An 18,460-nucleotide genomic window follows, 5' to 3' on the forward strand; every position below is an offset into this window, starting at 1 on the left:
CACACACACACACACACACACACACACACACACACACACACACACGCACACACACACACACACACACAGGAAGTGGGAAAGGGCGCCTGGGGATAGGAACAAAAAAAAGGGGGGGGAGGGAGCTCCATATGAGACATCTCTAGACATATTTCGTTGGGCACGACGTACTCACGCGCAACTGAATTCTGTTTATACCGACGTCGACAAAGAAACTGTCAAAAGTCAGGTTACATTTACGTGAATATGCGAGAAATTATTCGCTTCCGAGTTTATTATACTGCGTAGTAAAGCCAGCCCTGATATCGCCCACGTGTTCATACCCTTTGCTACGATTTCTAAGGCTGCCAGATTCGCTCTCAAGTCATCGTATTAAATGTAAGCTAGGAGTGCGGCGTAAAATTTTTCAACTGCTGTTGGCGCGATGAAATATCGCTCGTGGAATCACTGAAAGCCCGCGTGCGCGGAAGAGGGAGTGTTGTGGATTGAAACTTCATACATTTCACGGATTGTGCGACTCGCACCACGTATACATCGCCGCAATTGCTTACGCGCTTCCGATCTCAAAGCACGCAACAAAGGCACTGTTACATCGAAAGCCCACAGTGAGAACGCACGGTAGCTTAAGTGAAGGCGCTGTCACATACGAGTGCACAGAATGCCACTTTAAGGTAAGAATTACTTTCCGTGCGCGAAACACGGAAATTCACAGTCAAGCCGCACAGGAACACCGACCGAAGCACGCCTTTCCGTTTACGCTGTTGCACGAGGTCATTTACTGTGCTCTGTAGAATTAAACAAATTTCCAAGTTAATATGAAAAATGTCAATCAATTGGCGATAAAATGGCAATATTTTAATTCATTAATTACATCAACATTGTATTACTTATACAGTTTCTATTCTTCTGTCTTCCCTTCGCCCGCAAATCTTTTCAGGTTGAGAATCTCTCACTCGTTCCTCTTTGATTTTGTTCGACGGCTTTCAGCCTTACAAGTTACCGCCAAAGCGAATTTCTTCCTGATCTTGCTTTCACCCTGCCACGTATACTTAAATTTAACCTTTTAGCAGTAAACGCTCTCGCAGAATTAACTCTGTTATCTTCTTATCGCCCTCACTCAAGACGCACGCTTAGCGTTTAACGGGAAACTTCGTGAACATAGCCGCTCAAGTCAGCATAGCGAGACAAGACGTGCCACGTCAGACTCTGAGCCCGACGCCAATCGTGTATGTCCTTTCTTATGAGCCACGCGAGCATCGTGGACTGGTCTGAAATGTACGATGACGCGCACGCGACCAGAATCCCGAGAACGCTGTCCAATGCACTCTAACACACTTCTAAGTAACAGGCGTCGGCCGTCGTAGATGGCATAAAAACCGATTTCCAAACGCGTTCAACAAACGACTCCTCGCGCCCACAACTGCCACGCGGCGGCACTGGGACGAGCAAGTCACTGCCAACACCACTGCTGTAGTGACAAGCGACACAACAGCCGTTGCAACCATAAACGGTGATCCTTGCTGTGATCTAAGCGAATAAATGTAGTGCCGGTCGTATGGGACTGTCGATTAACTACGAAACGTTGCATTGTCTTGGTAGAAAAATAAGACGTTACTTGCCGTCGTAATCGGCTTGTCCCGACCGCGTTCATCTGTGTTCATGTTGAGGCACGTGGAAAACAAGTTATGTCGCACTTTCGTTGCAATAAGCTCGCCAAGGCTCTCGAGAGGGCCACCATCGCCAATATAGTTCTAATTATGAGGGTTGTTTGGATCGCACCGCTGGTACGATCTGTTGGGAACTCGGCGCTGACGCCCGTGGTTGTACCTGGGTCGCAAGCCCCAAGGGTAGCGTTGGCCTGGCGGCCTGGGGTACAACTGGAAGCATCCGAAGGTCCCGGCAAAGCATGAGTCGACTGGTAACAACGAAACAACTTGTTTATTTTAACATCGCAAAGAGTTGGCGGTCAGGTTTGACCGAAGTAGAGAGACGGGAGAGCACTTTACTCAACAGAAGAAATCGGAGCCCTCCTTTTGGCGTCCGGGGGCAGCTGTTTTTATACTCTCGCAGTTGAGGGCAAGAAGGAACCCCTCAAAAGACGAGCACGTGAATGTACAATGGGCTAATGGTGACGCACACTGTCGTAGCGATGCCGTAGCACCATGTCGAGCACGATCTCGTAGCACCCTGTTGTAGCGCTGCCGTAGCACCATGTCGAACACGATCTCGTAGCACCCTGTTGTAGCGCTGCCGTAGCACCATGTCGAGCACGATCTCGTAGCACCCTGTTGTAGCGCTGCCGGTCGGGCACAATGATTGTAATGAGATGATAATCCCTGCTTTCGCATCGCCTGGTTCTGGCACAATGACTGGAATGCGAGGGTGATCCTTTGCGGTCGCATCGCCGCAGTCGCGCCTGGAAACACCTGCCGATGAGCGTTGCGGCGACGACGATCGGGCCAAAAATGTCTGCCGCCCCGCCGCAGTCGCGCCGGCAAAAGCACGTGTCGCAGGCGAAACGCAACAGACCGCCCCGCCGGGGGAAGGAGATCCCGATGGACAGGGGACTGCATCCGCTGTCCGGAGGGATGTCGCTCGATGATGCTCATAACCGAAGTCGGGCGTCCCTCGACGTTTCTTGAGCGCAGCGCACAGAGAAGGCCTCGTTCTCTAGTTCAGGTTCGCACGGGACACTGCAAAGTGACTTCGGGAGAGTTCACATTTTTGTTCTCGTTCCCGGCAAGCGTTAGAACTACGCTGAAACTCAACCGCTCAGTCAGCAAGCACGGCACAGCCCTCACTAAGCCCTGCCAGGCTCTTTCCCCTTTTTATACCACTGCCTAGTTCCTTACAGTAGTCTAGCATCACTCAGAACGCGTCCACAAATTGAAAAATTGCACTAGAAAGCATATCATCACTTTGAAACACTAAACAAAAGCAATATGTTAAAAAAAATCCTGCCTCAGGAAGAAAAACATCAGTAACAAACAATTTTGAGGCTGATTCCTACGTTAGGGGCTTCGACTTAAGCCATCGGCGTTACCGTTGAGACTCCCCTTTTTGTAACGCACTTCAAAGGAATATTGTTGTAAAGCGAGGCTCCAGCGCAGGAGGCGGCCATTTTTGGGAGAGATGGTCTGCAGCCATTGGAGAGGGCAGTGATCCGTCTCAATGATAAACCTCGAGCCGGCTAGATAGCATGACAATTTCTGAACGGCCCACACGAGACATGCACACTCTTTCTCGGTGGCGCTATACGCCTGCTCACGACTGGTCAGCTTACGACTAGCATACAGGACGGGGTGTTCTACTTCTCCATTTTCCCGTTGGCACAGTACAACGCCCATGCCTCGCTCACTAGCATCGCACTGAACAATGAACCCTTTTGTATAGTCTGGCGATCGTAGCACAGGCTGGTTTGTTAGGGCACTCTTTAGGGCGCTAAAAGCTCTTTCCTTTGTCTCGTCCCAGACGACTGTTTGAGGCTCTGTTTTTCTTAGAGCATCCGTCAGGGGAGCCGCGATATCAGAGTACCTAGGGATGTACCTCTGATAGTAGCCGGCGACACCCAAGAACGACCGAATATCGGTCTTGGTGCGCGGTTGCGGAAAGTCTCGCACAGCGGCCACTTTTATTTCAGAGGGGCGGCGACGACCCTGACCAATCACGTGACCGAGGTAGACAACCTCGGCCTGTGCTAACTGGCACTTAGGAGCCTTGACTGTCAAGCCCGCTTCGCGCAGGCGGGTTAGCACTGCCCGCAAGTGTGCCATATGCTCAGACCAGGATGCGGAGAATATCGCTACGTCGTCTAGATACGGTAAAGCGAATTCTTGCTGTCCCCGCAACACTTTATCCATGAGACTTGAAAAACAATATGGCGCGTTCTTCAAACCAAAACTCAACACTTTAGGACGGAATGTTCCCATTGGTGAAATGAACGCCGCATACCTACTAGCCTCTTCTGTAAGTGGAACCTGCCAATAACCCCTGACAAGATCTAGGGTGGAAATAAACTGAGCGCTACTAACTTTCTCAAGGCGCTCCTCGATGTTAGGGATCGGATAAATTTGATCCTTAGTGATGGAATTAAGCCTGCGGTAGTCGACGCAAGGACGAGGTTCCTTGCCCGGTACCTCAACTAAAATCAAAGGGGAGGTATAATCACTCTCACCTGCCTCAATAACACCGAGCTGTAGCATTTTCTTTACCTCAGCCTCCATAATATCGCTCTGGCGGGGTGATACCCGATACGCCTTGGATCGTACTGGCTCTGTGGAGGTAAGTTCTATATCATGAGTAAGTACAGAAGTCCTACCAGGCCTCTCAGAGAACAGACCTTGAAACTCTTGTAATAGCTGGTGTAGTTCGGTTTTCTGCTCAGGCGACAGCGGCGCTTTACTGATAAGGTCACTAATGACTTGACCGGTGTCTTCCCTGTTCGTCACTGAGCCTAGTCCCGGAAGCTCGACCGGAAGCTCTTCAGGAACGTTTACCATCATGCACACCACTGCTTCCCTTTGTCTATAAGGTTTGAGCAGATTACAGTGGTAAACTTGCTGTGCTTTCCGCTTTCCTGGCAGACTTACCACGTAGTTAACGTCCGACAGTTTCTGAACAATTCGTGCTGGGCCCTCCCACTGCACGTCTAGTTTGTTGTTTAGCGATGTGCGCAATATCATGACCTCATCGCCCACCTCAAAACGACGGGCCCTGGCTGTCCGATCATAATAAACCTTGGCCCTCTGCTGGGCCTTTGTCATTGCTTCACCTGACAACTCCTGTGCCCTTCTTAAGCGTTCGAGGAGCTTAAGTACGTACTCCACCACGACTGGGTCGTCGCCCCTACCTTCCCATGATTCTCGAAGCATGCGAAGCGGAGATCGAAGCGAGCGACCGTACACCAGTTCAGCTGGCGAAAACCCCGTAGCCGCATGCGGCGCGGTCCTTAAAGCAAACATCACCCCAGGCAGACACAGCTCCCAGTCAGTTTGATGTTCAAAACACAAGGCTCTCAACACGCGCTTCATGACGGAGTGGAGCTTCTCAACGGAATTCGACTGTGGGTGGTACACTGAGCTGTGTAGCAGCTTTACCCCACACCTTTCGAGAAAAGTTGTCGTCAAAGCGCTAGTAAACACTGTGCCCTGATCTGATTGGATTTCTGCAGGAAAACCAACTCGCGCAAATATGGACAGTAGTGCATTAACTATCTCAACTGAGCTGAGTTCTTTAAGCGGCACTGCTTCAGGGAACTTTGTCGCCGGGCAGATCACAGTCAAAATGTGTCTGTACCCCGTGGCTGTTACCGGCAGAGGTCCCACTGTATCAATAACGAGCCGTCTAAAAGGCTCCGTTATGATAGGTACCAATTTCAACGGCGCCCTTGATTTGTCCCCTGGTTTGCCCACCCGCTGACAAGTGTCACATGTCCTCACGAAATGGTCTGCGTCCCGAAAACACCCTGGCCAATAGTACTCTTGCAAGAGACGGTCCTTAGTTTTCTTAACTCCTAGGTGTCCGGACCACGAACCCCCGTGTGACAAGCGCAACAGATCCTGACGATAGCATTGAGGCACGATCAGCTGATCGAACTCCACTCCTCTGCGGTCTAGATACTTCCGGTACAGGACTCCACCTCTTTCCACAAAACGCGCAGTTTTCCTGGCGATACCTTCTTTGACATTGCCGCGCACGTTTTCCAGGCTGCCATCCTTCTTTTGCTCGGCTATCAAAGCCGACCGGCTGACTTTTAGCAACCTATCAAGTCCGTCTGACGTAGGCGCGATGAGCAAATCAGTAGATAGCTCTTCTAACTTTCCCGCGTCGGGCGTTTCCTCTCCAGTATCTGGCGCCTTTAACGTTACAGACTCAAGTTTATTCAGTTCGGGCGTGCTCTGAATATCAGCTTGCTGCGCCTCTGACCCTTTTTCGTTGTTTGATAACGTCGGCCCCGCAACTACCGCCTTTGCAGCGAGCTCCCGAACCTTCGATCTGGTTAAGGCCTGAACACTAGCTTCACCAAACAAAAGCCCCTTCTCGCGCAGGAGGTGATCGGACCTGTTTGAAAATAGGTACGGGTACTGGGGTGGCAGCATAGATGACACTGCCGCCTCCGTCTCAAGCGCTCCGAAAGGTCCTTCAATAAGCACCTTTGCTACTGGCAGACACACGCTATGAGCTTCCACGGCTTGCTTGATCCATGCGCACTCGCCCGTGAACATATGGGGTTCTACGTAAGACGGGTGAACTACATCCATCGTAGCTGCGGAATCGCGAAGCACTCGGCACTCTTTCCCGTTCACGAGGAGGTCTCGCATGTAAGGCTCGAGAAGCTTCATGTTCTCGTCAGTGCTGCCTATTGAAAAAAACACAACTTTTGGTGTTGTTTCCGGACACTGCGCCGAAAAGTGACCCGGCTTCTGGCACGTATAACAAACGCCCGCTCGCCTCATCTCGAACCGCTTTCTGCGTTTGGCTGCCGCCGTCTCTTTACGTCTGGTCGGACTGCTTTCACTCGCATCCGCACTACGCGTGTCCCCCTTTAATTTTATGGGCGTGAACTTCGGCCTCTCAAACTTCGAGCCAAATTCACCCTTTTGACCGTCCTTAGCTCCGCGAGCTCGACGCGTCACAAACTCCTCGGCTAGCTCAGCGGCTCTAGCCACCGTACTCACGTCTGGCCTATCCAAGACCCAGTACCGCACGTTCTCCGGTAACCGACTATAAAACTGTTCTAGCCCGAAGCACTGCAGAACTTTATCGTGGTCACCAAACGCTTTCTCTTCTTTGAGCCACTCCTGCATGTTCGACATAAGCCTATACGCAAACTCTGTATATGACTCACTTCTGCCTTTCTCATTTTCCCGAAACTTCCGACGGAACGCCTCCGCAGACAGCCGGTACTTTTTTAGAAGACTTGATTTTACTTTGTCGAAATCCTCTGCCTCCTCTCTATCCAAGCGAGCGACTACGTCGGCCGCCTCGCCGGGTAACAAAGTGAGCAAGCGCTGTGGCCACGTTTCCCGAGAGAACCCCTGCTTCTCGCACGTTCGCTCAAAGTTAACCAGGAACAAACCAATGTCCTCTCCAAGCTTAAACGGCCGCATCAGGTCAGTCATTTTGAACAATACGCGTTCTCCTGCACCGTGTGCCTGACTTCCATTACGAGCGCGTTCCATCTCTACCTCAAGACGCTTCATTTCCAAAGCGTGTTGACGGTCACGCTCTTGTTGCTCTCGCTCTTTCTGTTCTTTACGTTCACGCTCTTCTTTTTCTTTCTGTTCTTTACGTTCACGCTCTTCTTTTTCTTTTTGTTCTTTAAGTTCGCGCTCTTCTTTTTCTTTTTGCTCTTTAAGTTCGCGCTCCTGTCTTTTTGCAGTCTCCCTCTCTTCAATGGTCTCAAGGCATTCCGACAGCTCGTCATCCTCAGCCTCTAACTCAAGAACAGCCTTTATCAGTTCTGGTTTTCTGAGTTTGTCCGAGACGTCCAGACCCAACTCTCTTGCAAGCTCCAACAATTTCGGTTTGCGCAACGACTTCAAATCCATGGCTGCTCTGAATGCTGCTTTCTCTACTGCCTATTATTGTCTTGCCGCAACTAACCCGGCAGCAACGACAACCACAATTACCAGCTCTGTTTCTGACACTAACAAAAGCCTGGCAAAGCTCAGAAGAAGAAAGTCCCGCACTCACCAAACCTCGCAGGCAGGAATTCCGCGCAGTCGTTCCGCTGCAGGCAACCAGTCGTCACACAGGGCTCGTTGCACTGCTCCCGGATCGTCGTTGAGCTGCTCAGCATACAGTCAACTGCATCTCTTCGCTGCTGGCCTCCGTTGTCGCGATCTCACCGCTGGCAGACAGTTGGTTGAAGTCGGAGGCGATCTCACCGCTGGCAGACAGTTGTTTGAAGTCGGAGGCGATCTCACCGCTGCCAACCAGATGTTTTGATCGCACCGCTGGTACGATCTGTTGGGAACTCGGCGCTGACGCCCGTGGTTGTACCTGGGTCGCAAGCCCCAAGGGTAGCGTTGGCCTGGCGGCCTGGGGTACAACTGGAAGCATCCGAAGGTCCCGGCAAAGCATGAGTCGACTGGTAACAACGAAACAACTTGTTTATTTTAACATCGCAAAGAGTTGGCGGTCAGGTTTGACCGAAGTAGAGAGACGGGAGAGCACTTTACTCAACAGAAGAAATCGGAGCCCTCCTTTTGGCGTCCGGGGGCAGCTGTTTTTATACTCTCGCAGTTGAGGGCAAGAAGGAACCCCTCAAAAGACGAGCACGTGAATGTACAATGGGCTAATGGTGACGCACACTGTCGTAGCGATGCCGTAGCACCATGTCGAGCACGATCTCGTAGCACCCTGTTGTAGCGCTGCCGTAGCACCATGTCGAACACGATCTCGTAGCACCCTGTTGTAGCGCTGCCGTAGCACCATGTCGAGCACGATCTCGTAGCACCCTGTTGTAGCGCTGCCGGTCGGGCACAATGACTGTAATGAGATGATAATCCCTGCTTTCGCATCGCCTGGTTCTGGCACAATGACTGGAATGCGAGGGTGATCCTTTGCGGTCGCATCGCCGCAGTCGCGCCTGGAAACACCTGCCGATGAGCGTTGCGGCGACGACGATCGGGCCAAAAATGTCTGCCGCCCCGCCGCAGTCGCGCCGGCAAAAGCACGTGTCGCAGGCGAAACGCAACAGGGTCAGTTCAGAATTTATGGGTATATTGTCACTTAGAAGTACTCAATATGGCCACACGAAGCGAGAGCTATCTTTCGTCCTCCCTTTTTTTTTTGTATCTTATAGTATACTTTTCTTTTTTCTGAAAGCTTACGCTCTGAGAGTCACCGCTGTTCACATATGCAGCCTTTCAATGACAGAACGCATTTCAGTGACGCATTAACCAGGCACTGGAATGCCTACTAAAAGTCAAATCGATAGAAGCGAAACGCTACTCTTCGCCCAGGTTGCCTTATCAGATGATAATGGTTTAAATTACCATACTAATGGCCGCTTACGGCCCCGCGTCATGCATTACTTACATTCCGCGCAGTCGATATTCACGGCATGCTCTAAACCCGAGCTGGGCAAAGTTACTTTGCTGTTGTATCATGATGCGATACAAGACACTCGGGCAACAAGTATTTGATACAAGGACACAAGATACCACTGCGATCATTGAGTCCGATAAGATACTTTCCATTTGTACCTTAAGATACTTCGATACATCCGTAACTTTCTTATTACAGGTCTATATATAACCTAGCAGCAAACACGCATGCACAAAAATGTTTGCTTGGAAATTTCTTAACTCGGACCAACCTTGTTTCATTTGAATGAAATTTCTGTTCATATCTCAATATGTTTGTCTTTCTTGCTCAAAGTATAATATTTTCATTCCGAAACAACTTATTGGGGTTGCTTTAGCTGCTCTTCATACGCTGCGTCGTCAGCGGTTTTTGCTTGTCACTTCTATAATTGATGGGAGTCGCTGTTCAGCTTGCCGATCAGATAGCGGATCGCTATCTAATTACAAGAACGTGAACTCTGCACGATGGCGCAAATACAGCTGCGGAGTTTTACCCTGTCCGTAAACGTATTACCGTTTACGCAGTACCGTATCACCGGACAGACGTACAGCAGTAACAACGCTGGTAGGGACATTTTTTTTTTTTTTTCGCATCGTGTATACAGAGAGCATATACAGCTGTAACGGCTCTGCCACGTAATTCCGCTCCGCCAATATATGGACGCGCAGACCTCATCATTTGCCCTCGCTAAATGGCTCTTGCGGAAAGATTAAAAAGGTCACTGCCTTTAGGTCTGTTTATTCAGCTGGCTTCGTGGCAGCAGTATCAGCTTGAGAAGCGGAGTTTAGTCAACGTTTATAGTTTCGCACGATGACGTTGCGATAGCAGTATATTGTATGTTAAGGTAAATGATACTTTCTATCGTTTATACAGACACTGATACACGTCTTGCACGACGTATCTTGATACGGATACAAGATACCAAATGGGTATCTAAGATAGCGTCTGAGATAGCATCCGAGACACACGCATCCTCGATACTGCCCAGCACTGCTCCAAACTCACCTCACGAATAGCCGCGACTCGCCGTCGCATCTGGCGCACAGCGGCCGCTCGTGTACGGGCGGAACGTTTCAATTTTCTCTCAATTAATAATGCAGCACCGGCGAACTTGGTCGCGCCTCAACGAGGCGACGGCGCAATGCCCCCCCCCCCCCTTCCTTTTTTTTTACCAGCGCGCAAAAGAACACTACAAGGCAACAGAGCCCAGCCCCTTTTGAAGTCCCTTCGCTCTACTGCGAAATGCAACTGCGATTGCCTTCTCGGTGTTGCCGTGCCGGCAGCGGGCCACGCTCAGCCTTCGCTTACCCGAGCGCGCATTTTGGGGCTCGGCGGGCGAGCTCGCTCTGGTGAACGCGGCCTGCTCCGGGCGCACGTCGCCGGCGCGAGTGAGGCGCTCCTCGCGGATGCGAAGGAAGCGGCGGCGCGGAATTGGACCGTTAGCCCGCGCAAGAAGATTGCGTGCCCGGGAATCCAATACGGCATCGGGGCCACGCCGAAGCGCGCGATGGCGCAGAGGGGGGAACAAGCATCGACGTTCTATAAATACGTACGAAGCAGCTTGCGCTCCCTCGTCCCACGGCACTCTGTTTCAAACCCGAGCTCGCGCTGGCGTGCCTGCCTGCGCCGCAAGAAGCGATGCCGCGATACGGCGATCATGCACTGCCGTCGGCACTTCGGTCGCTGTGCGGGCGCTTCGGAGGCTGCTTGGAACAGAAGAGTTGTCAGTCTATTTGGTAACGCAGCGCAATCCAGTGTAGTGACATTGCCAGCGCTGCCCACATATCGAGAACGACAGTGCACTGCCTTCGGTGGGGTTTTCTACAGGGTGTCCGAAAAAGACACGGTCTTGAAATTGGAAATTCTTCTTGCGACGGTGCAGCGATCACTACAGGAGATGCCGAAAGATGTCCACCACAGGCTTGAAGACATGTCTGCTGACGACGACGCTGCGTATTGATAATCAACACTGGGTGGAGGGTTGCCGGAGTTATCTGTGCAATCTACCAGGTAGTGGACGTCTGCAGCTCCTGGAGTTTGTGAGCATTGTTCTCGTACGCCCGCCCTTTGAGACCATCCCACAGACGTTATCAGACCAACTACAGATCACGCGCTTTCATATTGCACGTGAGCCTGCGATAACATAAGAAGCCCACAAACAAACACGCCAAGCACAACACAGGGGAAATTACTTGTACATACGAATTGAATTAAAGAAATCATAAACTAATGGAAATGAAAGCGGATTAAAAAACATCTTGCCGCAGGTGCGGAACGATTCCACGTCTTCGCGTTACGCGTGCGATGCTCTACCAATTGAGCTACCGCGGCTCGGTAGCTCAACTGGTAGATCATCGCACGCGTAATTCGAAGACGTGGGATCGTTCCCCACCTGCGGCAAGTTGTTTTTTCATCCGCTTTCATTTCCATTAGTTTATGATTTCTTTAATTCAATTAGTATGTACAAGTAATTTCCCCTGTGTTGTGCTTGGTGTGTTTGTTTGTGGGCTTCTTATGCTATGACTAATAAATATCGGGCCCCTCGGTTAACCCCCTTTCTTCTAGTGAGCCTGCGATGCCACTCACAATTTTTATCACATGTTTGTTCATTTTCTCACTGGACAGTTACCTTTCGGACAACCAAGTAGCCTTTTCTGTCTTTTGAAGGTTCCATGCGACGTATTCAGAGACAGTCGAGTGTAGCGGTTGGAAAGCGCGAAGTCACTGTTTCCAGCCGAATCAACTTTTACTGAAAACCGCCAAGGCGCTGCCGAACATTAACGAGAGTAGCTCATGGCCACGTGAAGAAAGTTTGGCTCATCGACGTTGGCGAATAAAAGGATAAAGGAGTGGATGTTTCATCAGAGTGTTGGTGGCGGTGGAAGCGTGTCTATTTAAAACTGAAATACTGGCCTCCAGGCCAGAGTTGGTAAAATCTAGCGAGATCCCTCGGGGCATCGCTAGAGGGAGCGACTAAAATCGACGCTACGTCCCGTACCGCCTCCGGCACCGGCCGATAGGTGACGCGTCTTGTCGCTGGGTGCCAGACGAGAAGCGAAGCCCCGTGGCGCCGGTCGAAGTGTCCTAATCAACTGGCATCGTCCTTAACACATAGCCGTAGCCACAACACGGACGAAGAAGCCGAACAAGCAAGCACTCACCGGTGTTCCTGGCACGTAGCCGCCGAGCCGGCGCCTCGGTGGGTTCGCTGGCCGAGCGCAGTTCCCAGGCGACGGTGGCGTTTGCGCCCCGACGCAGCGCGGCCCGGAACGAGCCGCTACGGCCGGCCGCGACCACGGCGTAGTCGCTCGGCTCGAGCGTCAGGCCCTCGGCGGGGCTGCCCACGTACACGGGCCGATCGATGAGCCTGGTCACGCTGCCCAGCGGGTTGCTGGCCATCACCGACACCGAGAAACGTCCTCCTGCGGAGACGCCCCCAGAGGAGCACGACACCGAGGCATCATCTTCTCTGCGGCGCTAACTCGCTTTGCATCGACCTCGAGCGGGCCGCCACAAAGGCATGGGGGAACAAGAAAGACAGGGCGCCTTTTCGGCCTCGTTCGCCCCCGCCCGCTGTCATGCGGCGGCGCGCGCAGTTTTGCGGACGCTTTCGCGAGACGCAGTTGCGGTCACCGGGATGCGAGGAGAACGAGGCAACGGAGCGACGCGCCTCGCGGTGTGATGTACCCGCGGTGTGCCCCTGTAGCTGGGGCGGCGTGTCTCTTAATTTTCACTCGCAACTGCCGGTTCGTGGGTCCCGGATTACGTAATAAATATAGCCATGCCCTAAAGAGCCAAGCGCGCCCATCTAGGCCGCTGCAATTTCTTTTCCGTTTCTATAAGGTGCCGCTTGCATTTCGCAGCTGCCCGCGATAATAAACCTGCTGCCCCCGCGCAGTATAAGCAAGAGACACCGCTTCGAGCAGGCCACAGAAAGGGGAAGAGAAAGTTGCCATCGGTAAAGCAAAGCCGCGCCAAATGACTCTCCCTCACAACGGTGGTCACCTCGACCGCAGTTACGGGGGAAGGAAGTGGGGAAAAGGAGATAAGCCTTTGGGTGACGACAGGACCGACAGGGAGCATCCGCGAGGAATGCGTACCTCATGGCCTACAGCCTTCAGCCACTCCCGTGCATTGCTCTAAACTTTTAAAGACTGCTAGGCATCTGGAGCGTAAATTTGTCGCACAACGATATTCGTCATAAGTCAATCTTGTGTTCATTACTTTACGGTGAAAGCCTTATATGGCTCATGGGTCGAAAAATCCAGTGTCCGGCGTTATGGCACCAAAATTCATGGCACCAAAATACGTAGGGAGTAGAACCCACGACCTTTGGTGTTAATTAAGGCGAATTAGGACATCAATCTTTAAGAAAGCGCGAAGCAGAGACGAAGAAAAAGTGTCAGCACGACCTGTGATGTTAATTAAGGCAATATAAATTAAGATACTGTTAATTAAGATAGAGTTTATTAAGGTACTCGAGCCCGCGACCTTTAGTGGGAGTCGAAGCCCGTTGGAGGTACGGGCGAACCGGCGATATCTGCAAGTTGGATTCCAATTGACGTGGTGAGGGCCGAGTGTAGAACCCACGACCTATGGTTGAAGTCGAACTCTCCACCTTTGGTGTTAATTAAGGCCAAGTTAATTAAGGCCCTCGAACCCACCACCCAACATGGAGATATGGGTCGAACCGGCCATATCTCCAAGTTGGATTCCGATTGAACTTGTGAAGGTCACGAGTCGAGCCCAGTACCTTGGGAGTTAATTAAGGCGAAGTTAAGGCATAGTTAATTAAGACATTTGAACCCACCAACCTTGGTGGAAATCGAACCCGCGACCTTTCCTGTTAATTAGGACGAAGTTAATTAATACACAGTTAATTAAGACAATCTAACCCGTGACCTATGGTGGGAGAAAACAAGTAATAAGAATAACAACGCGTTCTAATGAAAATGTGAGGCAATATAATTAATGCCTCGTGAGAACGCAGGTTTTCGCCTTCATCCTCTTAGCGTGAGCTAAAGTGACTGTCAACTATTTTTCTCTTAACGCTGCGCGTCCGGTACTTCCCGGTGAGTACAGCTTTCTTTTCGTCACACATTCTTCTCTCTCTCGGTCTCATGTATCTAGACAATGAATCGATCGACACGGCCACACCTGTGAGAGTTTTTGAGCTAGCACGGTAACGACGTCTCCAAGATTAATCCGCACATAAAAGTTTAATATCCTGACAATGTTTGGAGGCCCGTGAAACACGTTACGTGTGATTGGCAGTCGTTAGTTGTCTGACAATCTCCTAAGGTAGCACCAAACTTGCACCGCGACTTTCCTTTTTCGCATCTTTAAAAGGAAAGAAAATAAAATTCAGACTCCAACATTAACTTGCGGGGCATTCCAGGCTGGGGGAAAAGCACTGCCGGCTCACGTCAGCCATGTTAGCATCTACGGAATTTCCATAAAGCCGCCGTATCTTTTTTTTTTTTTTTTCTCAGGCTGAGTTCATTTCATCCCACATCACGCCACTTCATTCTTTGAACCAGCGTTCCGCGGTCCATGAACGACACAATGTAATTGTCGCGATGTCCATCGGAAAAAACACCCGCGCTTTCGCTAAACAGCAGCAGCGCGCGCATAACCACAACGTTGGACCCTCGCAGAATACCAAACAGGTGCGCAGTTATTCGCAACTCCTCCGTGAGATCCACGTGGGACAGGTCGTAATGCGTTCTCTGTTTGCAAGTAGAGTCACGTACATTTCGACCACGTTCTAGATTAGGAAGTCAGAGGAGTGTACTAGTAGTGCATTAATGTTCTTGATGCTTTTCTGTCAACGTCTCCTACGGCAAACCGCGTATCGACCATCGCATGCGCTCGCGATAACAGTGAACGTTGCAGACAACAAACGTCCACGCCAGATATCGCTCGATTTAAGCGACACGGCGTGCCGCGACGACAACATGAACAACAACTATGGCGCGGGGGGCAGGCACAAACCACGCAACGCGAATCATTCCGCCGCTAGAGAGAATCCTCCGTCCTCCCCGTCGACACGGGCCTCGTGCGACGTCAGTCAGCACCGAGGACCTCAGCATCGGCTCGGCAGTTTCACGGCCCCTCTGCAAAGGCTAAGTCAGCGAACGCGTCACTGCCTCCCGAAATACGTTACGAGATCCGTCCGAGAGGGAAGCGTAAAAACAACTAAGCGCGGCAACGCGAAACGACTGAGGTTTGGGAAATGCGGTCGCACTCGTGAAATATGTAAGCCACTTACAGCGACAGAAAGGAGGAGAGGCAAAGCGAAACGTTGCCGAGAAGGGAAGAAGAATGAGCGACGATTACGCGAGCACAAAGAAGCCGCGGAAGTGATGACGAAGGCGAGACGTGTCCTCAACGGGCGCCCGCCGAGGCGGACCGCTCGGCGTAGCCGATATAAATCACCTCGCCGATAGAGATGCGCGCGAACGAGCCATTATTTGCGCGCCTTAGCACCGCCCAGGGAACAAAGCGTCCGACCAATCACTCGCGGCCGTTCGTTAGGAAGGAGCAAAGGAAGCACGAGGGGAGGAGGCGGCAAAATGTAAACGCAGCGTGAGGCCGTAACACGGCTACGATGCGCTTCGACCACGCAGTCGAGAGCACTCGATCAGTCCTCTCGACGGCGCGTAAATGATACGAACGACCGCGAACGCCGCGGGCGAGTTGCCGGAACGTACAGTATACCAACGGTGCGTGCGCCTGCGGGCACAGTTCTCCTGACCCTAGCACGTACGAACGTAATCCCTCTTGGCGAAAAAGGACAAAGAAAATAGAAACGACGGGCCGCATCAGCCGTGAGAAGCAGCGTCAGATACGCGACGCCGGTGACAGTGTTGCCTCACATCACCCCGTTCTCTTCATCGGCGCTCCTCAATCTTCCCGGAGCCTCATCAGCGCCGCCGCGCCAGATGACCTCCCAGAGGGAAGACAGCTACGCGGCAACGTTTCGCACCCTCGCGTTTACGGGCCAACAAAACGGGCAGCAGACGTCACAAACGAAGGCAAGAGAGATGGAGAAGGGCACCACTGCTCGGCGTTCCGAGGAGTCCCGAGAGATCGCCCTCGGCTGGTCGCCGAGAAGGGCTGGCCGCTCGCTTTCTCTCTTTGTCTTTATGGCTGGAAAGCAGCGACCACGCAAGGGGGCTGCGGCCAAAGGAGGAGGAGGAGGACAACTGCCCGCCGCATTAACGCCAAATGGGCACGCGAGGACCATCCGTTTCGGAAGGGCGGTATACGGGGGACGGCGAAGCAGGGCTGCCTCCGCGGTGGCGGCGACTCGGGCAATAAGAGACCGGCGGTAACGACGGCGGGCGCACGGCCGGCTCGTGCCCCGTCGTTCACTCCACCGTACGCGCTGGCCTCTCTCCTCGCTCGACATCGCCCGAGGAGCGATGGCCGCTTCTCGGCCGGACGACGCGCGCTCGGATTCCCGAGGAGGAAGGACGGCGAGCGCAATCACTCCCCCGGCTACTCGAGGGGCGTCTTTGTCAACGCGGCCGCGTCGTCTCTTCCGGCCGGCGACCACGGACGACCGCACTCGGACGGCATATATAGAAGTCGCCAGTGCGTGAGTCTGCGGGACGAGGTGCTTCTGCCGACGGACGTGACGTCGCCTCGGCCGGCTCTTTTGCTCTGCCGCTTTTCTCTCGCTCGTCTGCCGCGTGGGAACGTGCGCGGCTTGGAAAGATGCGGAACGATGTCAGCCGGTCCAGACTTGCTTGCCTCGCGTTAACGTTGTTCCGCAAAGAGGGAGCGCTCAGACGCAAGTCTAAATTTCTCACTTTATACTTTACGAGAGTTCTAACGTAACCGTCGTCTTATATTTTTTAACCTTAAATAACGGGAACGTCCGCTTGAGCTTAAACAAGTGTAATATGAGGGGATCATACGTAACTCCGGCGACAGGTGTCACCTTATAGCACGTAACACAAAACGAACGGCACTGATGTGCCTATTGCCCCAGTAAACTTAATACCGAATAACCGGAACATATATGCCTGCTATCATTGTTTAAAAGGAACAGCGCCAGTTGCATATAGAATCTGCGTAAGTATACCTCTATAAGGGATACCCTGTTTAGAGAGTTCAGTCAAATATAGACGAGAACGTCGAAAACACGGACTTGACCCACGTACCGACCAAACACCCAGTATTTACTGAGTGAACGCTCACGATTTCGCAGCCGGCAAATGCGTTCTACCTTTCCCACGTCTTCGCCTGTTTCACGTGCCTTTCCCAAGGAATAAATCAGCTGCTGTGAACACAGCTAATTAAATGTTTCAACTTACAAGTTGCCAATACGACTTGAGAAATTAATTCAACAAAAATAAATAACTATGAGACCGAGAACAGGCAGAACTAAACGGCCGAGCACGCAAAGGAGAAGGTCCGTTTCCGAGTCCTTGTGCCCTAAGAAAGTGTGTGTACTTAAGCTATGGAAAACTGATAAGCGACGGTAACGACTGAAGCAACAGCACTTCCCATACAAGTACACCCATCGCAGTACGTGGAAGCATAGTGCAAAGAGTACGCTCTGCACACCCGATTCTATAATTGCATTTTAAAATGCGTAAGCACTTCTGTGCTTACCCAACGAGAAAACCGTCCGCCCCTCCGTGCCGTAAGAGAACGGCTTTCGAGATGGCACCCGCAGCAGCGAGCGAATTCAACTTCGCGTTGCCTTTCGCTTCAACGCCAACGAAGCGGCGAGAAATCAGCTCTCACGGCGCAGATCGCTTTCCAGATACGGGCCCACGCGTCTATATTGAACGCTAAGTAAGCGGCGAGAGCACAGCGCGCGAAGCTATCAGCAGTTGGCACTCTTTGTCGGCATCGCAGATCGCTTTCAATGTGCGGCCCGCGCGGCGGTGCCACACGAAGCCGCCGCCTCAGTACGTTTGGTCACGGTTCATAATGCTTCGACGCGGATAAATAAGGCTGTAAATAGCGATAATGGTCTATAGCGATCGGAACGTCATCAGCGCACCTGGTGCCGCCACCTGCCGCACTTTCCTTGCATCCTCAATGCGCCTTGCCCCGATGTCAGCACCAGTTCGTGTCGCCGCCGCACTGTCTTTTGTACTGGCCTGATCAAGTTTCATAACATTGATAATGACACCGGGCTGCGTGGGTATGAGCAAGCGGTACGATGCTTACGCATACTTAAACAACTCCCAGAGAAGTTTCTGCGTGATTTTTTTTTTTTAGTGCGGTCCGCATTTGTTGCTGCATGATCATTACAGCGATTGCTAAAGGTAGTAGCATTGAAACTGCTGACAGCTTGGACGCACGTCTACGACGACTGTCAGTCTCTAGAATAGTTCTAAATGTCTGG

General features: G+C 51.9%; 1 protein-coding gene across 1 annotated transcript in view; it reads right to left on the reverse strand.

Moving 5' to 3' along the window:
• The window catches only part of LOC142570628 (uncharacterized), a 508,617-nt gene that overhangs the window by 92,520 nt on the left and 397,637 nt on the right, over window positions 1–18,460 (reverse strand). The window contains exon 9 of the mRNA XM_075678990.1: window positions 12,252–12,512. Coding sequence (XP_075535105.1) covers window positions 12,252–12,512 — 261 coding nt within the window. The remainder of the gene's footprint in view (window positions 1–12,251; window positions 12,513–18,460) is intronic.

This window comes from Dermacentor variabilis, chromosome 2, assembly GCF_050947875.1.
Source record: "Dermacentor variabilis isolate Ectoservices chromosome 2, ASM5094787v1, whole genome shotgun sequence".
Taxonomy (NCBI): domain Eukaryota; kingdom Metazoa; phylum Arthropoda; class Arachnida; order Ixodida; family Ixodidae; genus Dermacentor; species Dermacentor variabilis.